The sequence below is a fragment of the Hydractinia symbiolongicarpus genome, chromosome 1 (assembly GCF_029227915.1).
Source record: "Hydractinia symbiolongicarpus strain clone_291-10 chromosome 1, HSymV2.1, whole genome shotgun sequence".
NCBI classification, from domain to species: domain Eukaryota; kingdom Metazoa; phylum Cnidaria; class Hydrozoa; order Anthoathecata; family Hydractiniidae; genus Hydractinia; species Hydractinia symbiolongicarpus.
Genome location: NC_079875.1, coordinates 10,528,766 through 10,553,808, shown reverse-complemented (window position 1 = coordinate 10,553,808; position 25,043 = coordinate 10,528,766). Strand labels below are relative to the sequence as shown.

The 25,043-nt window shown below is 32.5% G+C and overlaps 1 protein-coding gene across 1 annotated transcript; it reads right to left on the bottom strand.

The window, feature by feature from the left end:
* Positions 1-273: 273 nt before the first annotated feature.
* On the bottom strand, positions 274-21,718 carry LOC130637740 (uncharacterized). The gene is made up of 13 exons (XM_057446952.1): positions 21,039-21,718; positions 20,647-20,677; positions 18,382-18,618; positions 14,773-14,925; positions 10,515-10,702; positions 9,573-9,754; positions 3,932-4,124; positions 3,468-3,681; positions 1,767-2,159; positions 1,404-1,497; positions 1,012-1,064; positions 691-942; positions 274-596 (listed from the first exon to the last, which is right to left on the bottom strand). Exons 1-13 carry the CDS (start codon positions 21,078-21,080, stop codon positions 529-531), a joined length of 2,100 nt encoding a protein of 699 aa, XP_057302935.1. The 5' UTR covers positions 21,081-21,718; the 3' UTR covers positions 274-528.
* Between the last annotated feature and the right edge of the window lie 3,325 nt (positions 21,719-25,043).

Sequence of the window (25,043 nt, the reverse complement as noted above, 5' to 3'; positions counted from 1 at the left end):
TTGTTTTGTCAAAATATTGTATATTACTAAGAAAGATAATGGTGATGTTCTATGAAGGTAAGAGATACACATACTATTTAAGTGCATTTTTTAATATTATTTTATCTATGTACAAGGTGAAGCTTTGGCAAATAAATTCTAATAAATATCGTTAACAATTTCGTCAATTATCTATAAAATTCAAAATTTACGGTTTAAACTAGTTATCGCACTGCAGAGTCGTACAGTATGACATATACTTTTCACGTTCTGATATGTTTCTTTTTTCGCCACCTTCCTGGGCACGTGGAGTCTTAGGCTAAGAAAATACCCAGACAAATGTATCAGAACTGGAAATATATTTGCCATATTGTAATCTCAACTTTGCAATAATTTTTTACATATTAACATAATAAATTAGTATGACTCAAAAGTGCTTGAAGCATCGCAGTACGAGCGAAGTTTTTTTTGCAATTGTACCTTTTGGTTTCTCATACACACACAAATATGATTGTCACACTGTTCAAGCTCTCCCAATATGCTTTATTTTTAATATCCCCACACGAATATTTTCTTCAGAATACCATTTACCATAAAGTAAATTCCATGTGATGATACTATGATAAAATAATTAAGAATAATAAATTGTTGATAAAAAGACAAAGCTTATTTACCCAGGAGTCCATCACGGAGAGAAATTTGAGAATGTACCTTGAACGTCTGACCCAAACAAAGTTTCCATTGGAACGGTTGGCAGATCAACATTGTTGAAAGACTGCGTGTGAATATTGGTTTCCTGTGTAGACATACCATTGTAATCAACATTATTGAGAGGTTTGACATGTCCAAGCAAACCACCTGTTAGATTCAACAGGAAATATTGTTTGCCACGATTCATCGTGCCATAAATAGATTCAGAACTTGTGGAGTAACCGCGAATGTTAGTGATTAAGGCATCCAGCGCTAAAACCATGTTGAAAAACGTTTGAATTTTGTTTAAATGCATACGTTTTATAAGAATCATTTAGTTACCTGTCCAAGATATTCCCTTATTGTTTGAATAGAAGCAGTTGAATGTATTTCCTCTAAAATGTCAATAATGAAATATTGAGACAATCTTTATACCATTAGGAAAAAGAAGAAACCACTTAATTCTAAGCCTTCTTACTTGAGCCAATCATCAACGTTATGTGCAAAATGAAGAGTCTATAATGTCTAGCTACTCTCACTAAAGGTATAAAATAACTTTGTGCCCTTCTTTGGTACTACCTATGTATGTGACACCAAAACATGGAAAATGATTTAACTAATTATGTTATTGTTGATTTAACATTTTTTAAACTATTGCATTATTATACTGCAGTATTCAAGAACACACTAATTTGTGGAAATCTTGATTACGGCTAAGATATGAAGATACTTACTTGTCGCCTCCTGGGTTGCAAACAAAAATAGTTTCACCAAGTGGAGTTGTTGTTTTGAGTACGGATCTCATGTCAAGGTTATAATCATCCCAAACTGGTGACATAAACAAGAGAGTAAAGTATCTTTCTCAAGTTAAATTTGGACAAGAATTTAAAAGAGAGAAAATTATAATATGAAAACCAAAGGCTCAAAGCTGATTTATTTTCGAAATCGAGATTTTTAAATTGTGTTTTGAAATTTTAACTTTTTTAATCTGCTTTTGTAAGAATGATATATTTCCTAATTTTGAAGTCAACTCATGAAATCATAATCGAGTATAAAATAAATAAATAAATAAATCAAATAAATTTAAATGATACTACCTTCCAAAATTTTTACAGCAGTTGGCTTAACTCCGCGCCATGGTGGACACTTCGCTGTTATGCGTATGCGTATTTTGCTTCGGAAAATTATAGTTTCATTTTCCATTGCGCAATAGAGATAACGGATGGATGAGAACTGACTGATGTGATTGTCTCTGTTATAGTATAATCGCATGCCACGATACACATGTGCTTGGAAATTATATCTTGCATTCCAAATAGCAGTGTAGTGATACAGGCTTTTACCACTGTTTGTATCCATTACATATTTATTATTCGTATATTCGAATTCAGTTTGGCACTTGGTATTAGTTCTCACATGGTCATTGTCGTCACGTACATTCCAGCATCTTCCACTGTTCACATTCTTGATGCGAAACTGTTTGTATTCATCTAATAATAATATTTCAGATAAAAAGACAACAGGAACAGTTAGTAACAAGTCTTATAGTTAGTAACAAGATTTTATTAGTCTTATAAGGGTTTAGCACCATTCATACAAGAGTTATATGTCTTACTGTCCGTCCGTTTGTCAGCCCTTCCTGTCTGCCTGCCTACGGATGTACAGACGGACGGACAGGCAGACAAAAATATGACAGATGAAACAATTTTAAAGACTTGTTATTCTGAATTCACTCTGATGGAGAGTCTTCTTATAGAGCGTGCCCAACCTATTCCTAATAACGCAGTTAAAGCGATGCTTTTCGAATTATTTCAATAATTTCTATTGTTACCATTTTTATTTTTTGTACATTTTTAAGTATTTAATACGTTAGAAGACGAATTTGTCAATTAGTGTGATTATGTAAACCTAAGAGATGGCGAAAGCTCGCATTCAGAAAATAAATATGTGGATATGTCAACTTGAATTGTCAGTTTATTCAACATGAATATTTAACTGAACTTCTCCATCACAACTTGTTATTTACCTCTCCTGTTTGCTTATTTTCATTGTTTTGTTACAAAATTAGTCAAATTGACGAAAAAACAAAAGTGGCAAACAGTTGCTTTTATGGATAGCGGCAAACTTTTGAAGGAAGAATAACCAAGGTGATGGGAGGTAAAAGGTTTTAGGAACTGAAGTAATAATAATTAATTCTGCTCTCTGGAGTGACGATCAAGGGACGGTTTTAGTTGCAATTGTTTAACAATTATTTAGCTATAATCCACCCCATGTTACTTGCGTTTTCTAGTATCTAAGACTTTGCATAAATCGTTCGCCCTTTGCAATTCCTTTATTATTTTTTTGTTTAAAAAGCATGAATCTGTTAGAAATGTTGCCTAGGCCTTGAGTAGCAACTTGGTGCAAAAATTGTGCATGTCAGCATTTTTGCTAATAACATCATCAATTTGTTAAACTTGGTAAACATAAATTACCTAAATTTTGAGATTATTAAATATTTGTATAACTGCATTGTATTTAGTATCACCAATGTGACAAACAAAATAACGTGTCAACATATGCTAAGAAGTCCTTGAATTTAAAAAAATAACTCAAAAAAAAAGACCTAAAAGATAAAGATAAAGAAAAGGTAAGAAAATAAAGTCACATAAAAGTGTAATTATAAGCCCATAAAAAGTTATGGAAAAAAATAAACAGGGGAAGTGGTTGACTCACTCTCCCCACCCTTCCCCATAGCGCGATTTCGGTCAACGTTGCACCATAGTTGGCACTATTTTACCGCAATACTTATTTTATACCTAACTTGTTTCTTCCCAATAAAGTAAATCCCCATTTGAATTCTTCCATTTGGAAAGGTTTATCGACGGAATTGCATTCTCGATACGGGCAGTATGTGAGAAGACCATGAACGTAGTAATCCATATCTTTGCGAGTGGTTCTGAGTTCTTCCGCACCAACATACCATCGTAAATAGAATTGACAATAAACCATAGCAGGATCAACAAACTGAAGCTAAAAACGATAATGCAGGAACCATTAAAACAAACTTTGATAACTAAAAAGCACCAGAAAGTGCAATGCACAAACAAACCGTTGTCATGTATATTTTACCAAGCTAAGCAACAGGTACACATTGCATTTTTTCGTTATGCGCTAAATTCAATTCTACCAAATTCTGCTAAATTTAATTCCCACCAAATTTTTCGTATTAAAGTTTTTCATATTAAAATTCTTTCCCTTGGTAAATAATATAACATCATACCTTAAATCGTATTGCATTATTTTCCTTTATATCTTCGGCCAGAGCATTCACTTTTCCACAATTTTGAGCATATGATGGTTCGGGCAAATTCTCCAAATTCGCAAGGGGTGGTAAAAAAAAATCAAGTGTGTAATTTGTTGCTGTTGAATTTCCATAGTTAATGATAGCGAATGGTCCAATTCTTTTTATATGTCTAAATAAAAAGGAGGTTTAAAGACTGAATACTTCTTCATTAATTTCTCAGAATGCGAATACTTAATATGTATAGGAAACAATGTCATTATTTTATACAGTTGTAAAAATAGTCATGTGTTCCAAAATTTGTTAGGATATCAAATTAAATTCGAAATTTTACTAAAAGCAGCCGTGTTTTCTTTTTTCTTTTCCTTCACCCGATTTCTTTTAAAGGATAGTCTTAACTTCGCTGATTTATCAGCCGGAACAAAATGTGTTTTCCGTCAGATCATCGACCTTGCACACAAGTCACAAAGGACTGGAAAATTGTAAACAGAAAGCGCGGGAACCGAATATTTGTCTAGCTGCATTTAATACGTCATGACAATAAACATTTTTGGTTAAGACAATATAATCAATGAATTGAGTCATTATGACAGAATTATTTCAATTGAACGAAATTGACTAGATAAGCTATTGTCTGTGTCTATTCTGGTTATCCCATATGTATCCTATAGTGTTTATTAAAGTTACAACTAGATAGCTCTCTGATATTTTATTGAGTCTTACTTGATGCAGCAAGCTAGCTAAAAAAAAGACCAGTGAGTCACTCTTCCCCTTTGGTAGTTACTGACAACTTGCTCCAACAAACGTCTTATGAGTAGGTTTTTACCTCATTTATTCAGCTTCTAGACATGTCAAGTATTTTACTGTTCAATAGACCATTTTTTTTGCTTACATTGTCTAGTATCTCTGAACATTGGGTTCCATTGTATATATAGCAGGATGTTAGCATATACACAGGAATTCTTAATTAATGTCATTGAATTTTTTTTAAGGTTGGAAGCAACTGGAACTTTGCTCTTACCTTCTCATATCTATATTTTTACATATGAGAAACTTCTGCAAGGAATTAGGAAATGAATTTCCTGTTTTATATTGGGTCCAAACAAGTGCTTTTATGTGACTTATCTTCGAAAATGAATTTGTCATCAGTATATCTGCACACACTTTAGCAGTTATTGTTGTATTGCATACTGTTACCAATCAATGATTCTTTAAAAAAAGTATCGAGGAATAAAATTTAAAATTCAACCAACATAGTTTTGTTTGTCTCAGGCCTGGAAAATATTTCTCTACATAACAAGAAGCACAAAATGTCTTCTTGTTTGCATTAAGGACTTATGTATGATATATATATTTTTTGATGATTGAATACTAGTCGATAAGGCCCGTGGAGATATCCACTTAGGTAGAAGGTCGATAAAAAGAAATTTGTTTCCGATGTTTTGCTGCTGTCAGCAGTGTAGTGTAGATAAAAAATTCGCAAAATTTATTCATTTGTTGTCTGTAATGTGTAGAGGTTAAAACGCTGGTCAAAATAATGTACAGGATCATATGTTCTCGACGAACGCCTAAGGAGATATCGGGGATTAAAATTTTTTTAGAAATTTGCATACTTGTTTCATTTATCATATAGATCTTGAAACGCTGATCAAGAAAATATATGGGATCATTTACTTTTGATAAACAGTTGCAGAGATATTAGGAATTGAAGGTTTTTTGATGACGTCATCAACCGTCCATTCTGAAACAGATTCTGGGACCCAGGTTTTCGAAACTTACCCAAATTAGTCCCAGGTGGTCCCTAGTTACCCACGCAGTGAAAAATTATTGACGTTAGCACCTCGTTTCCAAGTTATTTGGCATCAAACAATGTTTTTTAAAAAAGCAAAAAAATATTTATACGGTTTTTTAATACTTTCGGGTATGTAGATTCCGAATATGAAAGTCGTTTTTCCGATTATTGTGGGATTTGAAAAGAAGGGAATTTTGTGCTAGGGTCTGATTCCTAAGTTTTAAGGTATGTTTCCATTGAACAAAGGAGGCAAAAAGCGAGACAAATGTGCATAAACTGTGTTCTAGAAAATTCTGCTCTGTTCAATGCTGTTAGAAAATACTGGTAGTATTCAGTGTTACTTCTCTGGGTAGATTTGTACAAATATGCCAAAAGTTTGCGTAAAAAAGCAAAGAACGAAAACAACTGAAAAAAGGAAAGGATATTGTGGTAAAAGATCATCCGATCCTTCCCAAAATATTGTCCCTAGCAGCCCTGTAAACTTTGTAAATAGCGAATCAAATTCCTATGTAAATATCACTAAATCACGTTGTAAATCTATAAATAGCTCAAATCCGTTTAATTTATCGAATTTATCAACTGCATCTTAACACATCTTATTATCGACATCGAGATTTTGTCCAATGTTATCGAAACGTTGTTATGTCCTACTTGCGAAACATACACGCTAATCTTAATTGAAAATTTTTCAGAAAAAGGTGGCTTACATGTACGTAAGTTTACTACTGACTTTTATACATCCAAAACAGCAAGAAGAGGATTTGATATAAATAAACGAATAACTTGTGCGTGTATTAGGACAAGGAGGCGGAGGCCATTTGAAAATTTACGCATGCTATGAATATGTCTAATTATGACAAAACCATAAAAACACGACAAAGCACAAAACGCGAATGAAATTTTCAACGGCACAATTTGGGATCGCATTCCGAAGAACAAATATGTTGGTTTCGACAACTTGCAATTGGCGACATATGATACCGTAGCTGATTTTAATATTGGATTTAAAGCTAGTATATTAATACATGACATTAAGGAATTATGCATGATATATATTTTTTCTGATGATTTGAATACTAGTCGATAAGGCCCGTTGAGATATCCACTTAGGTAGAAGGTCGATAAAAAGAAATTTGTTTCCGATGTTTTGCTGTTATCAGCAGTGTAGTGTAGATAAAAATTTCGCAAAATTTATTCATTTGTTGTCTGTAATGTTTAGAGGTTAAAACGCTGGTCAAAATATTGTACAGGATCATATATTCTCGACGAACGCCTAAGGAGATATTAAAAATTTTTTTTAGAAATTTGCATACTTGTGCCCTCTATCGTATAGATCTTGAAATGCTAATCAAGAAAATATATTGGATCATGTACTTTTGACAAACTGTTGCAGAGATATTAGGGTTTAAAGGTTTTTTAATGACGTCATCAACCGTCCATTCTGAAACAGATTCTGGGACCCAGGTTTTCGAAACTTTCCCAAATTAGTCCCAGGTTGTCTGAGTTTTAAGTTTTAAGCTATGTTTCCATTGAACAAAGGAGGCAAAAAGCGAGACAAATGTGCATAAAGTTTGTTCTGCAAAATTCTGCTCTGTTCAATGTTGTTAGAAAATACTGGTAGTATTCAGTGTTACTTCTCTGGCTAGATTTGTACAAATATGCCAAAAGTTTGCGTAAAAAAGCAAAGAACGAAAACAACTGAAAAAAGGAAAGGATATTGTGGTAAAAGATCATCCGATCCTTCCCAAAATGTTGTCCCTAGCAGCCCTGTAAACTTTGTAAATAGCGAATCAAATCCCTATGTAAATATCACTAAATCACGTTGTACATCTATAAATAGCTCAAATCCGTTTAATTTATCGAATTTATCAACTGCATCTTAACACATCTTATTATCGACACCGAGATTTTGTCCAATGTTATCGAAACGTTGTTATGTCCTACTTGCGAAACATACACGCTAATCTTGAAAATTTTTCAGAAAAAGGTGGCTTAAATGTACGTAAGTTTACTACTGACTTTTATACATCCAAAACAGCAAGAAGAGGATTTGATATAAATAAACGAATAACTTGTGCGTGTATGAGGACAAGGAGGCGGAGGCCATTTGAAAATTTACGCATGCTATGAATATGTCTAATTATGACAAAACCATAAAAAACACGACAAAGCACAAAACGCGAATGAAATTTTCAACGGCACAATTTGGGATCGCATTCCGAAGAACAAATATGTTGGTTTCGACAACTTGCAATTGGCGACATATGATACCGTAGCTGATTTTAATATTGGATTTAAAGCTAGTATATTAATACATGAGAACCTGGGAATGATTCCTGGAAAGTATACTTTGAGTGGATGTAAAGGGCTGAACATTAAAAATCGAAATTTTCTAAGTACAGAGCGGACAAGTCTATTAAATTTAGACGACAAATCCTTCAGGCTAAAAAACTGCGTCGATCAGATGAAGCTAAAGAAAAAGAAGGAAAGGTTTATGAAGATGGTGGGTTTTGAAAATGCTTTCTGTAGAAATAGTCTAAAACAGTCAATTTTCTGATATATTTTTGTTGTTTTTGCGATTTTCTTGAAACACATTTTTTAACACGCCGGCCGTAATATCTCATAAACCGTTAAAGCTTTTACGCTGGAATTTTCAGCAGTTATTCTTTGTAGTAGAAGCCGTAATAAATTAATTAGAATTTTGGCTTTAAAAAGATTTCATTCTTTTTTCCAAATTTTGGCCACCGTAAAGGCTATTTTTGCTTGATTTTGATAGCTTCTCCCGGTTACCATAGCAAGCAGTCGTCATTTTGAATTTTTGGAAACATTTTTCTTGGTTTTGTTCCATGCCCTTTTCAGTGTAACCAACTATTTTACTTAAATATAAATTTAAAAATTAGGGGTTCCCCCTTAAGTGCACTGTAATGGGTTTATTAAATTAAAGTATACTTCTTTGACGTTTATCATATTTACGTTAAAGTTTGGTGAATTACAAAAAATTATCAAAAAAATCAAAAAAAATGGTGAAGAATATAATCCACTTTGTAAAAGTCACTGACAGGCAGAACTGGCGTATTATTATATAGATATGTGAATACAACATATGTGCAGTTAAAAACAAGGTTTGCATAAACAAGCTATGTACATTATTGTTTATTTAAAGTTTTTTGTTGTTTTTCCCATTAAAATTTATTATATGTTGATACAGTCTTGTAGCTAAAACACGAAATGTGCGTAATAAAATGTCAAGAATACAACGTTTTTTATTTCTTTTTACCCATATACGTATTATGTATGTCTTAATCAGTTTTTGCATATTTTAGTAGAAAGAATCCTCTTGGTTACTACATATTTTCATGAAACTTTACATATGCATTTTATGTATTTCAAAAACTATTGTTTAAGTTTTTGAACATTTTCTTGTTTCTATTTTGACTAGCAATTTTTTTTCGAAGTTTTTTTTTGAAGTATATTTGCGCACTTTTTTCTTCCTAATTTGGCATTAAACAATTACATAATTCAGAATGTATGTTTCTGCAGTCTAGTTAATTTTAAAATAAAAATTGAAGAAAATTTTTTGTTCTTGCATTTCGAGATCAATTATGCAAATCAGGTTCCAAAATTTTTTGGGTATTGACAGATTTAAATATAGGTTCTGGAAAACTTAATCCTGCGACGATTGATCATGCCTTAACTATTCATCTTCAGTTAATATTTAAAGAGACAACAAGGTAAAAACATATAATAAATATTTTTATTGGTAGAGTTGCTTAGCTCGCATCTCGCAAAATTTAGTTAAGTTACAAATCAAAGTAAGAGATCACATACCCAGATAATGCTTTATCATCACTAAAATAATACGAAGGAAGTTTTTTCAGTGAAGCACGGGACTGGTCATTTCGCTCCATTTGATGTATAAAGGTATGTCGAATGTATATTCCATATTCTTGGTTGTGGTTTACAACAAACGCTATAAACAGTATGTCAGTGCTTCCCGAAGAGTCTCCCATCTAAAAGTAGAGTTGTAAGTAATGTGTAAAGTTCAGTTCTTGTCTATCTAGATTGCTAAGTTTATGATGAAAAATAAATTAAATACATTTACCCTATCCGTCCGGGGGTTTTCAGAGATACTATGACCGGGGGGGGGGGGGGGGGGGGGGCTCAATAACTTTTCATAGGGTTGTTTAAATTGAATCAAACGCGGCACACTTATAGTACGTCATAAAAGGAACAAAATGGCAGCAATAAATTTTTGCTTGCATCAGCACATCTTCTGTGACGTCATCAAAAGCTTGAAATTTGTTAGAAATGCAACTATCTGCTTAAAATTCAATTACTTTTGTACCAGAGCGAATTTTTGCATTATGCTTGAAGTTTCTGACAGCTAAGTAAAAATAAGGTTAAGATTTTTTACGATTGGTGTCACTTTCATTCTCCGAGCAACTGCCTTTTTTGGCCATTAAATTAACCCTTTTTTACATTTTGTTGCAATTAATGTCGTCTAAAATGCTCCATCTCCGTTTTTTGACAAGTTTAGCATTCTTGCGCATGGGAATAGCCGTTTCTCACTTGCAATCAAAGACAGCCTTTTCATCTTGCGTGATGATCCCGTACTTAACAATAACATCAGAACAGCGCTGTTGTAAGGAGTTTCCTCTTTGAATAAAAAAACTGAATAAACATTATACAATAACCTTTCTGTAGGCGGAGACAAATAATTTTGTTTAATAACGTTGTTTAGAAACTTACTACAATTATTCTTATAAATACCTTAAAAGTCGTTCTGTAGTAATGCTGATTTTCAGTAAGATTTCCTTTGTCTAATAAATATACGTATCCTTTTGATCCATGTAACCGGTATTTTATGCCAAAGTCATCCAAATGTGTACCAAGACGGCCAGATTGATGAGGAAGATTTGCCTTTTTCACTGAATGGCTTAATGTATCTATATTCATCGCTAAAAGAAATTCAACGTAATTATCAGGGGCGATAACTTTGAGAGAAGGAGTGGACGTGTGCCAGAAGGTCAAGACCACACCATCTGCTACCAAGTGTTTAGCCAATAAGGTTAGTATAAGAATACTTTTATTTTTTGCATTGTGTATAATTAAGCCCTCCTTTCTAGGGATTTTTTTTCTTGCTATTTTTCGCCTGAAGAAAAAGACAACAGAAGACAAAAGAAGAAAAAACAGCATTGTTTAGAAATTTAGAATGTGCAAATAAGGGCAAACGACAGTTTTATTATATAATAATAGAAAAAAAGCTCTTGTTGATGTGTCAATATCAGCTAGTTTTGCTAATTTCAGCGACATATTTTGTTTACTTTCAACTAGCTTACATTGTTACCTGGAATTAGCTGCACTTGGGGACAAAATTAATGAAACAAAGACGACGACGTGATTTTTTAAACGTGGTCATGAAGCAATCTCATATCCAGAGTCTTGTCCCCCCCTGCGTTGTTACTTCGGAGTGGTCAATAATGACCCTGGCACAGACTAGTCACGCGATAAAAAATACCGGGATGTGCCAGGCAGTTTTGCAAATCCTGTGCTAATAATATGGAAACCAGACGTTCGCTTCAAATTGAAAATTGAAAAATGGCGGACGAAAAAAAACAGAAGGAAACTTTCATATTTTTGTAGATGAAATCAAAGTTGACACTGTTTAATTACTAATCAACAATACTTAATAATTGCGACTGATTTCCCTCCATACATCTTGCTTAGCTAAATTTGTAATTATCTATATTATAATGCCCGTATACGTCTGTCCGTCCGTCCGTCTGTCTGTCACGCAAAATGGTAGCTTAGCTGCGCAATAGCGAGAAGCACGCAATGCGGTATAAAAAGGACGGACGAACCCGTGGATTTTCCACGGGCTAACAACTAGTTAGCAAAAATCCTTTAACTTATAAAAAGCATTGTCAGCTATTTCTTGTTATTTTATGTGATTTGCGGCTAGTTACATAGAGCGACAGATATATAAGAAGATTAGCCACATATTTAAAAACAAAATATTTAATGGCTTTTTCTTCAGGTGAGGTATTTTTGACAACATGTTAAATATTATATGAGAAAAGTTAGACACATTTTTAGCTGCAAAGGACAATTTCCCTCCTAATATGAACAACAACTTTTCCAATTTATATAATCGATTACTATATAATTATATACATAATTATGTCAAACTCCTACCAGTTTTAGAATGCAAATTTTTGTTGCGTTTTTTAATATGTATACCAAGTCCAGGAATTTGTGTTTTACTGCAGTTAGCTTAGACCAGAAAGCAAATTATTTTTAGACATTTCGCAAAATGTTATTTTTCAAAAGGAACAACAATGGGTGTGCTATATTATATGCAGGGTATTAAACCTAAAAATTGTTGGACACAATATATGAAAACATGTTGTTGAAGCATAATCGCTGTCCTGACAATATAGGATTCTTTAGGTGTTAGTTTACTTAGTATGTGCAATGACCTGAGAAGAATTAATTTGTTTAAAAAACCTTACTTACTTGTTTTTTTTGTCAATATCATACAAAATTTTATCAGTCTTAATTAATACTCAATTTCTGAACTTTAAAAAGTATATAAAACTAATAAAAATTCATTTTTGTTCATTTATCAGGACTTCACAAAAAATTTGCTATGCAAGAAATACCTCTTTTTAACTCAAGTTAAGTATATTTTTGTTTCACGAAAGACTTTAATCAGATAAAAATTGAAATCATTTATTCGCATATATTTTCCTGATTACCGTGGGCATGTGAGACCATGATATGACTACTAAAGTCCTTTCATATGCTAGCCGCTAGGTAGAAGTAAAAATTTATTAAAGGGGCTACGAAAGGGCTTTTGGTTTTCGACTTTAGTGACTTACACGAAAGTCGAGCTGATGGCGGCGAAAAAAAATTGGATATTCTTTCTGGTATGTATGTAACTTCTCAAGACTTGGTCATGTTTTCATCCAGAATGAGTCTTGCTGAAATATTTCTTTGTAATATACTTTTCGAAAAAAAAATATTGAACCAGTGAACAAAGTGCGCTGGTGTGTTCATTGTGCAAACGCGTTTGCCGGATTTTTAATATGTGCGCAGGATATACGGAATGTGAGCATTTTAACCGGTTCGTAGCCATTTTAACCGGTTCTTATGTAATACTAAATTATAAGATCTAAATAATGACATTCTAGCATGATAATGGTAAAGTATGCGATATGGAGAATTAATGCATTTTTGTAAATAAAATCTGGGACATGTCGTGGTGAAAGCCAACAACACACAAAAAGGTACCAAGAAAGTTTATCTGTGTTATATTCGGCAATCAACAGTAGGTCTTCCCAGATCTAAACCCTGAAACTTCTAAGTATACAGGTAATATAAAAATATTTCATGCTATTGAAAAGACAATGGTCGAATAATACGCCAAGTAATGTGCAAAAAAGTTTAAATTTTAGTTTTACATGTGTGCAACTTATGGGTCTGTGAGTAAGATATCAGATAACGTAATTTGTTTACATACATATAGCAACATGGTTTTAAGGCAAGAAAATATTTCTTACAAATGTCAAGGGTAATTTCTTACTTACCCTAATAAAATAATTAGGCCATCTTGTCACCAAAATCTCAATAAAAAAAAATGAAAAATGTATATCAAAAAATGATTGCAGGATATTTTTTATATGTTAAAGTAACCATGATGGCTTATATGATTTTGTTGCAAAAAACTATCTTTTCATAATTAAAAAACTCAAAACAACAGTTCAAAAGAAATAGTTGAAAGAATAATATAAGTACCTTTTTAGATCTACTAGCTGTGGCAAATTTAAATTTCATTAATAGAAATGTCTAACAAATTCTGCAAAGCATCAAAACATTTTGTAAGTATAAGCAAATCCTCTATAGACATAAAAAGTTTTAAATTTTGTAGCCTGCATTTATTTTGACGTCTTACACTAGTAAAAATACAGATAGCACTCCTAAACCAATTAAAAAATATCTTTTATATCTGAAGGCAATATACACATAAAAGAATATATGCACTATTACGAATGTGATTTTTTTTTAAAGTTGTTAATTGTAATTACAAAGAAAATTTTTTTGGTTTAGCTTAGTTGTGAAAATAGGTTTGCTTTCTCTTGCTAGAACAGAAAATGTATGGTCTCAATGTTGCCCTTTTTTATCGCATAATCTGGTATGATATTAAGCAAAGATGCTACGGTACTTTTTGCCTTGTTATAACAAGGTAAAATCCCCTGAAAAAGAAGATGTGTAATTTACTTTGATTTTGATTAATCTGTGACTGGAAGGTCTCGTGGATCAGAATAACCAAGTCACGATTAAGTAGTCGTGTGAGAGCTTAAATAATAAATAAAAAATTTGTTCTGTTACAATTCTGATAAAGTAGAACTTTCATGTCTATTTTTTCAAGTTTGTAAATATTTTTAAGTCTCGGTTAGTAGGCTGTTGAACAGATGGATTGCTTAGGTAACTAGCGTTTGAAATGCAATAGTTTAACTTTCTAAGACGTCTGTCGTAAGAAAAAATTCAGGTCTGGGCTATAAATAACTAGATATTTTATAAAAATAACCATGCTTGAGTCAGCAGCAGTCAGCAAATTTATCATCAACTTTGAAAATAAACAAATAACTAAAAATTTAAGTCTGCTGTGGATTTTGACAAGTTTAAATTGCATAAACCTAGTATAGAAATATCCAATATATTATTTGTCGAACTTTTGAATTTGCCACTTTGTCTTACGTATAACAACATATGACAGACATAGACAGAGTCTTTAGTTTGTCTGCCATGTCGCAGAAAGGAAATGTTCCAAAATAATTTACGATTTCTACGCTTACTAATAAGTGGAATGCAATTCCAAACAAACTTGGCAAGCTGATCTGCTGTATTTTTACCTACTCACAAGTTAAATGCTTGTGGATTTTCTCTTCGAAGATTGACACGTACTTTTAATGTATTGTATCTTGCAGATGATCAGGGTTAAAATCAATACATGATAATCACTCACGGTGCTTTTCTCTAACAGACAGGGATCCAGCGTATAACCACGTATATGCCGTGCCAAAGAGATTGGTGTATGACATGCTGAATAAGTGTTCGAATGATTCCCTTGCTTCAATACGGTGCTCTTCAGGCATTTCAAGAAGAGTTAGTGATAATTCTAAAGGCACAAGCACATTTTGTTGATTAAATACAAATAAGATTTTTTAAAAGGTCTGTCCGTTCATCAATAGCGAGAGTAACGCGCTATAGAAATTTTTTGTTATACGACAAATTTGATTGCATCTTAAATACCCTCACCTAAGTGGTGTAAGGCGACAACATTTTACACTTTTAATTCTGAGTCAGTGCGCTAGAGCTTACGATAGCACAAGATAGTTCCTTTTGTTAAGTAAGGTCCGCTAACGAGTTTTTAATGAACGTTTCTCAGTAAATTTGTTGGCTTTTTGGGGGCACGAAAGCAAACAGTGTGCAAAAAAGCATTTTTTATTGTTAGTCCTTATGGCCGAATGTGTTAACACACAGTTTAAATCTATATCATTACATTCAATGTCTCCCTATAGACTCAAAATTCCATACTTTTTTAAATTAGTCGGAAGCCTGCTAAAAGACTACAACAATTCGCCCGTTAATAGTCGCAGATACCATTTTTGGCTCATAGACGCTAAGTCAGGACCTCATAATACATACTAGTTGCTAGACAATTGAAAATTTTAATTTTTGCGTGTCGTACATATTCCCCGCAGTCTGTCCAAGAAAGTTTCATTATTTCACGCTAACAAACGGCAAGAAGTAGCGATTCACGCAATAACAATGCGGGACTGCGGTTATAAATAAAATACCTCGCTGATTTCTCTAGGTCACAAAAATACAACCCGGTGTCGAAACAACGGTTTAAGCCACAAGTAAATGTCGTTGAACGCCAGATTGAGCCTCTAATTCGGTTGTACTGTCACAGTGATAGTACGTCTCTTTAAGTTACCCCTTTATAGCAAAAACAATCGGCCAGCGTTTTTTTTAATTTTCGGAATAGGTTCACTTTAAAGTTGAAAAATTAATTGTGAATTATAGATGAATTAGCACTTAATACAGTTGGACCATGTTGTGTGAAGTGGGCAGTGTCATGTCAAAAAAGATTATTGCAAGGTCGATTTAAAAGCACAAAAACACCCGTCATCTCAACCCCCACCCAATCCACCTTAAACACTTGTAACTTTTCTTTTGCGGAAAAGATTTTCATGAAATACGGGTTTCTCGTATTCCCTGTCTTGTTTTCAAGTCACCTTAGAACGGAGGCTTGGAATGATAAAGTATTGTCAAAAATGGCTACGGAAAGTGGAAGAAGCATTGAAGTGAGAAGAATTGTTGGATTGTTGGAACTGTTATTTAGAGATATTGATTTACCAACTGCAATTATTAACGAGTCAAAAAAATAAGTTGTGAATTAGAAACTTGGGAAAAGTCTTTGTCTCTTCTTCCTGCGTTCACAACAAAAGAAAATGATGAACATTGTTTAAGATGTGGAGAAACGCCAGAGAGTTCTATAATAAAAACTCTTGATCGTGGGAGAAAGTTTAAAAATGAAAGATATTTACCTTGAGATTCAGTGAGTACAAAATGGATGAACAATGCTTTTATTTAAAATGCCGATGTAGGGCAAGCATGAAGAAAGAAAAACGAGATGTGTCTGTAGCACTGTGTAGGTCAAGTGGAAAAGTTAGCAATAAAAAATGTTATTGTCCTGCTGGCTTAAGTGGCTAATACAACCACATAATGGCATTCCCACTTGAGATTGCGGACTATTCCTTAAACCTGCTTCCAAATGTGCCAGAAGAAATTTCTTGTACAAGTCGTCTACGAGAATGGAGGGTTCCAGGCGAAGTGTCGAATAAAGCTCCTGTTATGGATACAGTTATTCAAAGCCAGACTTCACGGGGAATATCACTGACTCTATACGATCCTAGGAGAGATGAAGATACACTGCAAGATAGCTTGAATTTAATGCAAGCGAAGTAGCAGGAGAGGGCCAAAAAAATTGGATTTGCTTGTTGTGTACCGTCTGTTGGATTGAACCAAGAAAAAATAAGTACAAAATTTGGTCAATTTGTTGTTAGTTTACCTCTTTCTTTTTAAAAAATTCGTTATATAGCTAGTTCCAAAATATTGCCTGAATTCAGTTGGTTTTACAACGAAAGTTGAAGCAAACATAAATAAAATAAAAAATTCGTTATATAGCTAGTTCCAAAAGATTGCCTGAATTCAGTTGGTTTTACAACGAAAGTTGAAGCAAACATAAATAAAATAAAAAATTCGTTATATAGCTAGTTCCAAAAGATTGGGTCAATACTCCTAAAGACCAGAACTATTTAAATTCTATCAAAATATCTAGAGAAAAGCGCAGATTGTTGGAAACAGATACATTTTCGCAAAGTGAAAATGAGCTGTGGAAGTTGTCAAAAAAAGGAAGATTGGTTCAAGCGAAGCATCGGAAAAAAGAAATTTAAAGCCTTGTTGACATTTTTTTATCCCAGTAAAAGAACAGGATCTTCCATACACTGTACGTGAGAATTTTAAACATAGGAAACTGTGTGGACCTATAGCTCGAGAAAAATCTGAACATGTTATGCAATTTACTTAAACCGCGATTTCGAAGTACGAGAATGTAATGTGTAATTCAACCAAACCTTTTTTGGATTGGCGCAAGTCCTGATGGCATTGTCAGTGATCGATCAGTTGATAATAACAACATATTAGGACCAGTTAAAATTAAATGCCCAAAAAGTAAAAGGAATCACAATATACACGACCTAATTTCTGACAGCTCGTTGTATGTCAATAAAATTGATGGCAAAATTGCTTTAAAAAAAGATCATCCCAGTTGATATTACACTCAAATTCAGATGGCAATGGGCTTGTCAGGAGCTATGTTTTGTGACTTTCTTGTTTTTGTATTTGATGGATTGATTATTGTTAGAACTCCTTTTGATGTAAATTTTTTCTATGAGTTAATTTCCAAGCTTAACGAATTTTATAAAAAATACATGTTGCCTCAAATTGCAGAAAAATGTGATGACATATTTCTAAATAGTTTGTTTTCTTTCTGTCTGAGTCGTAAAGAGCACTTTTACAGGCAGGAATACAATAATAATTCCCAAATCCACCAGATAATGTATTTGAGGACGAGTTTTACAACTACCTACGTGTATTTCTTGTGAATGAATTGTATATTTTTGTTTGCTAACTCAACTAAAAGATAGTTGAAAAAGATTTGGAGGTAAGCACGTTTTTAATGTGCACAAAACTTTTCGAGGGTCAGGTGTTAAAAAACGAATTGATTTCGCCAACTTTGTTTACATTTCACCATTTCAAGCCTCGTTTCCATGTATAGCGAAGTATTGCGAATTCAGATACGAGAAACCCATATTAGTGTGTTGTTACAAAATCAATTAAGCGCAAAAAATACCCTGCTGTCTCATTTTTGCCCAAGTTTATATTACAGTAAAAGTTGTAACCAGCCAACGACACTTTTTGCAGAATGCTTTATCATGCTTTAAATTCAAAACTGTTTGTTGCCAAAATCCTAAAATTCATTTTGCTCTTAGTTACATTCTCTTACCTTCAACATGGGGTCCAAAAAAGCATGTTTTTGTTCCATTTGGACTTATGGGTATGATATCTGTCATGTTTACCAAGCATCTACACTTGTTTGGATAAAAAGAAACTCCATTGTAAAAGTTTCTCTTGTTTTCCATTTGGTAACGGTAGCAAGTTTTAACGCAGTCAACCATACTATATCGACCTGTCGAGGAAAATGCTTCTGCAATGGGAAGTCCATCTTCCTCCACACATTGTGCTACAAAAAAAATTGGTTAAGTTTTCACTCTATAATTAGTAAAATTCTTATCCTGACTAGCGAAAAAAAGAAAATATACTTTCTATTTAGCTATTGCTTAATTTTTAATCGATTTTATTATTTGCACAACTTATAGGTATGTCCACACCCTATAATTGTAATATCAGTATATTTAATAAAGTTCTACAGAAGTATAGAAGTTGAGATTTCGCGCCTTCATGAATTTAATTGTTCTTGCTATATGCATTAGCTACAATCTCATGCTAGTAAGTGTTATCAAAAAGCATGTTAGCTCTCACATTCGTGTCGAAAAGCTGCTTACAGTTGTTTTGAAATTTCTGCGTCGCTTGTAATTTTTATTATGATAGAAAAGCTTGAACAGCATGTATGGAAAAATGATACGTGTTATTTTATTTGCATCATCGGTTACAAAAATACATTGTGGAACAACGTGCAGTCGAGTAGACTTTTGGTCTACAAAAAAAAATCCGATGTAACCGTTTTTGTTTCGCTTCAATAAATAATTGATCACGGGTGAATAAAAAACCTCAAAGATGAAAGTTAGAAAATGTTTCAAAGTGATATTTTAATTTTGGTCAGAAATCCTTTTAACATATTTAGTAAATTATTGATCTACAATTGAATGTGTCATTGTTCTATCTCCCAGATATAAAAATAGGTAAAAGTAAAGGGGTTGTTTTCTCCCTGAAATACACTTGAGTTTTTGTAAGTTTTTATTATTAATTGTGTGCTGCAATTAAAAAGCTTTTCGCAACGAACGTATTTGCATAAAGGCTTGTAAAAGGGAGCTGAAACAAAAACAATACAAAAAGGCACTTCCTATTATCTTAAGAAGAATCTTGTTTTAATTTTTAACACTTACGGTGTGCTTTCACATCATTTGGTTTCTTTTTAATAAATAATTGGTCACAAAACAGGTGAATGAAAGTTACAAAATGATTCGAACTAATCTTTCGAGAAATTTTGTTTTTAAGAAGATTTCGTAACAGACTGTAAATAATTGATATACAATTGTATGCTTCATGGCTCTATCTCCTAGATACGATATTCAGTAAAATAAATCTTAACCCTATTCGGTCCGGGGGGGGGGCGGATTCCGCCCCCCCCCTGAGGGTTTTTTTTAATAACTCCTGATTTCTTTCTTATGTGACTATGATACTTACTGAGTTTCAACATTTATCTATTAGACACCTGCATGCTAAATTTTTAGGTCCCATACCTTTCAGAGGCTTTGATATTGGCCATTACTCGAAACTACCCCTAAAATCTCTATGAAATGCTTATAATGGGGAAAATATAATAACTCCTGTTAGGAATATCCTTAGAACTTGAAACTTTCAACACAACTTTGTTTTATCAAGAAGAATCATTTTGAATAATTTTGACACGTGACTATTCCGATTTCCCGTTTTTGTCGGATTTTACCCAAAAATCGGAAGAAAACGGATTTTCGGGCAATTTTTTATTCGATCCATGTAAAAACCGGAAGATATGTTAAAAAAATTTTATTTAGCTTTCAGAAACTTCAAACAGAATGTAAAAATTCGCTCTAGAACAAAAGTAATTTTATTTTAAGCAGATAGTGGCATTTTTAACAATATTCAAGCCTCTGATGACGTCACAGAAAATGTGCTGACGCAAGCAAAAATTTTTTGCCACCATTTTGTTCCTTTTATGACGTACTATAAGTGTGCCAAGTTTGATTCAATTTGAACAATCCTATGAAAAGTTATTGAGGGGGGGGGCGGAATCCGCCCCCCCCCTGGTCATAGTATGTTAGAAAAACCCCGGACCGAATAGGGTTAAAGTAATCTACTTTTCAAAAGACGTTACTTCTCCCTGGAATGTCCTTTAATTATTGTAATTTTGAACAATTACTTGTGTGCTGGAGTAAAAATGTTTTTTGGAACAAATGCACCGCATAAAGGTTGTAAAAGAAACAAACACAACATCCAAAAAATTTTCTATTATCTTAAGAAGAATTTTGTTTTGATTTTTAATACTTACGGTATGCTTTCACTTTCCTAGCCAGATGTAGCTGCAAGAAAAAAACATGCAATAGAATATAACAGTCTTGAAAACAAATACTAATAACTATTTAGTAATTTTGTACATTTACCTATGTGAATTTTATTAGGCAAAAAACAGGACCAAGTAAATGGCGATTAATGAGATTCATAGATTATTTTTATTGCCAAAATAATTTTCAATAGGCACTGAAATTTATTTTATTTACTATATTGTAGTCTTTTTTAATTAAGTTTCAGAAATTTTTTTATCAAGATACCAACGAAATGTTGATATTAATGTTATATTTTTGGGACAGAGTATTGTGCGTAAATGACTTTATGTTAAAGAAAATAACGGAGAATATCATGGGCAAAAAAGGGAAAACTTACCATCAAAATAACAACACTAAAACACCTTTGAAACAACACCATGTTTACCTTCCCAATGTCCCGAAGGAAGTGATAGTGAAAAAATTTGTTTTTGCATATCTATTGAAAAATGAATTTGTCCTTTCATCCGATTCAGCATTTAGTTATTCAACTTAAATTAATTCTATGTACGTTGCTTTGATACCCACTTTAAAATCGTAAACCTTAAAGCAAAGCTCATATTAGAACAATGTATAAATAATTAAAAAACATTGATACTTTGGTTCGATACCATTTAAGTATTTCCATTAGAGACATTAATAAAATCAAAAAGTAAATTGTTTTTAGAAAAATTCACAACTATGGTTGGAACCTTTTAAGAAATAACAACAAGGCGGCCTAAAATTTTCAACAATCACACTGTTTCTAAAACTTGAGTCAATTAACGCTATTTAGCGCCTAACGCACGCAATGGTAAAGTTGCTTGACTTTATTTTCGCCTTGTGAAAATTTAACTTAACGAAAACGTTATATAGTCTGTCACTTTTTGAACATATAAATCAAATCTCTCTCTCAAAAAAAAAAAAAAAGAGAATGACAATTAGAAATATTGTAGACCGAATCCAGCAAACACGACAAATTATTGAGGCAAAACTTATTACAAGTATAATTTTTTCTGCATAATAATGGCATAGACAGTATATCTCTAAGAATTTAGGATATTCCTTTATAGCACTGATGATAAACATTTTCCGAAAAGCTCTCGCTTAAAATTTTAAACACCTTGTTTTTATTAAGGATTCATTATATAGCTTTACTTTTTAATTATTTGATACATTTATCAAAGTATAAATATATGTTTTATATGTATTCATTATTTATATTAAGAAGAATCAGTTTACATACAGAATTTACCCGATCGTGTAACACATAGGTATTTCATTATAAACTTCCTTTGGAAGTTATCTTTATATGTTATTTTATATGCTTCAAAAAAGCGAAAAGCAAAATTAGTGCTTACATACATCCATAGCTCTCAGCATACAAAAACAACACATGCTTTATCCGAATTGAGGTGTTGCAGTTTCTAATGGTCTTTTTACCTATTTTTTTACATTAAATGAAAATAAATCTAATAGAAGAACCCATTGTCGTTGCTAAACTATATTTACGTATGTACACTATAGATATTAAAAGTAATTTAGTTTGTGGGAAGGTTTCACTGGTATTCCTACATATTTGTATCACAATTCATTTCTGGTTTATATATTTTCAACGTTCTTTAAATTTGTTATTTTAGGAAATTTAACAACCCTTGCTCGTTTAAAAGCAGCTGGTGGATTATTTGTTAGCGGATTTAATTTACTGTCTATCACAATGGATATCGACACAGAATTCTTGGACCTCTTGATATCTCTTAACGAAAATCAGTATTTACTTTCAGTTGTAGGAAATCTGATGATCGATTTTGTTTAAGATAAGTGAGAAGGAATAAGATCTCAAACACTGCATATCACAGATTAAGATGTCGATGATATCTTCTCTATAAGGAAAAAAAATACACACGTTATTTCAGTGCATTTTTTTTAATATTTTTATATCTGTACAATGTAAAACTCTTGTTAAGAAAGAAAGTTTAAATTAGACGTCTTAAATTTTAATAAATATTGTTAACAACTTCGTAAATTACAAAATAAGATTTGTCAAATAAGACGAAGTGCTGCACAAAAAAATGTTTACGTGCAGTTAAATTATTGCTAAGTAAGATTAAAATAAAATTTGCTACACTCTTTACGACATTAAGAGGAACGCAATGTAGATGCTAATATATGCCTATGTATAATATTGCCTTTGTGTGTGATCAAATTCTAAGGGACGTGCGAAAAATTTGTAGCAAATACGATACAGTTCTACCGATTGCCTGCGGAGTTGTGCAAATTAAAATTATTTTCGTGAAGTTTTTACATGGATAATGATGGTAAGAAGTGTTTTCTAGTATAACTAAGGTTCTTCTTTGACGCGTTGCAAACGTGCAAAATGCTTTTCGGGAATGTTAGCTACTTCTTGTTACTTCTTGTTTCCCCACACATGAATTTCACACTGATGTTGGTCTCCCCATTTGCTATGTATTTAAAAGCCCCACACGAATATTTTTTTCAGAATACCATTTACCATAAAGTAAATTCCATGTGATGATACTATGATAAAATAATTAAGAATAATAAATTGTTGATAAAAAGATAAAGCTTATTTACCCAGGAGTCCATCACGGAAAGAAATTTGAGAATGTACCTTGAACATCTGACCCAAACAAAGTTGCCATTGGAACGGTTGGCAGATCAACATTGTTGAAAGACTGCGTGTGAATGTTGGTTTCCTGTGAAGACATACCATTGTAATCAACATCGTTGAGAGGTTTGATATGTCCAAGCACACCACCTGTTAGATTCAACTGAAAATAATATTTGCCACGATTCATCGTGCCATAGATTCCATCAGAACTTGTGGAGTAACCGCGAATGTTAGTGATTAAGGCATCCAGCGCTATAACCATAACACCGTAAAACTTGCAGATCCTTTTAAAATTATTTATAAATGCATGCGTTTTATAAAAATTATTTAGTTACCTGTCCAAGATATTCCCTTATTGTTTGAATAGAAGCAGTTGAATGTATTTCCTCTAAAATATTAATAAACTAACAATATTAAGACAATCTTTATACCACTAGAAAAAAGAAGAAACCACTTAATTCTAGGCCTTCCTACTTAAGACAGCTGAAGGTATTAAATAACTTATGCACTTACTTTGTGTATGTTTGTGACACATACATATATAACTCAAATATGCAAAACAATTTAAAAAAAAATAAGTTATTGCTAATTCAGCCTTTTTTAACTATTCTTAAAAAAATATAACACACCATTATTCAAGGAAATAATGTTTTGTGGAAATCTTGATTCCAGCTAAGATATGAAGATACTTACTTATTGCCTCCTGGGTTGCAAACAAAAACAGTTTCACCAAGTGGAGTTGTTGCTTTGAGTACGGATCTCATGTCAATGTTATAATCATCCCAAACTGATGTCATAAACAAGAAAGTAATTTTTTTTAACAAGATGGATAAATTGGAACAAGAAAATGAAAGAGAGAAAAATATAATATGAAAACCAGAGAGTGAAAAGTAATCGTGTTTTAAAAGTTTAATCGATTTTCTTAATCTACTTTTGTAAGAATATTAAATTCCCTAATTTTGAAGTCAACATATGAAATCATAATCGAATATGAAGTAAATGAATAAAGTAAACTTAAATGATGCTACCTTCCAATATTTTTACAGCAGTTGGCTCAACTCCGCGCCATGGTGGACACTTTGTTGTTATATGTCTACCAAGGTTGGTTCGGAAAATCACAGTTTCATTTTCCATTGCGCTATAGAGACGATGGACCGTAGAGAACTGAGCAATGTGATTGTCTTTGGTATAGTATAATTGCATGGGATGAGACATGTGTGTTTTGAAATTAAATTTTACATTCCAAATAGCAGTGTAGTGATACAGGCTTTTACCACTGTTTGTAACCATTACAGATTTATCATTCCTATATTTGAATTCAGTTTGGCACTTGGTAACTCATGTAATTTTGATTAATCCTATTTTCTGCTGTGACGACCAACGGAAAGTTTAAGTTATGATTGTTAAAAATCTACTGCATACTACTTTCGTTTTTTAGTGTCCAAAATTTATATCAAAAGAAACACATTATTCATTGGTTTTACCTGTTTTATATTTTCTTTTTTAAATTTCTTTAAGTCTGTTCATACTAGGCTATTTTGCGCTTATCAATTTTTGAGTTAATTCCTTTCAGATTTCCTGAAGTTATGTTTAAAAAGCATTACACTGTTATTAGTTTCAGTGTGACCTGGGGTAGCAACTTTGCCAAAGCATTTTGTATAACTGCTTTGTATTTAGAAATATCAATGTGACAACCACAAAATAACGTGTTAACATATAAGAAAAGTTGGGAAG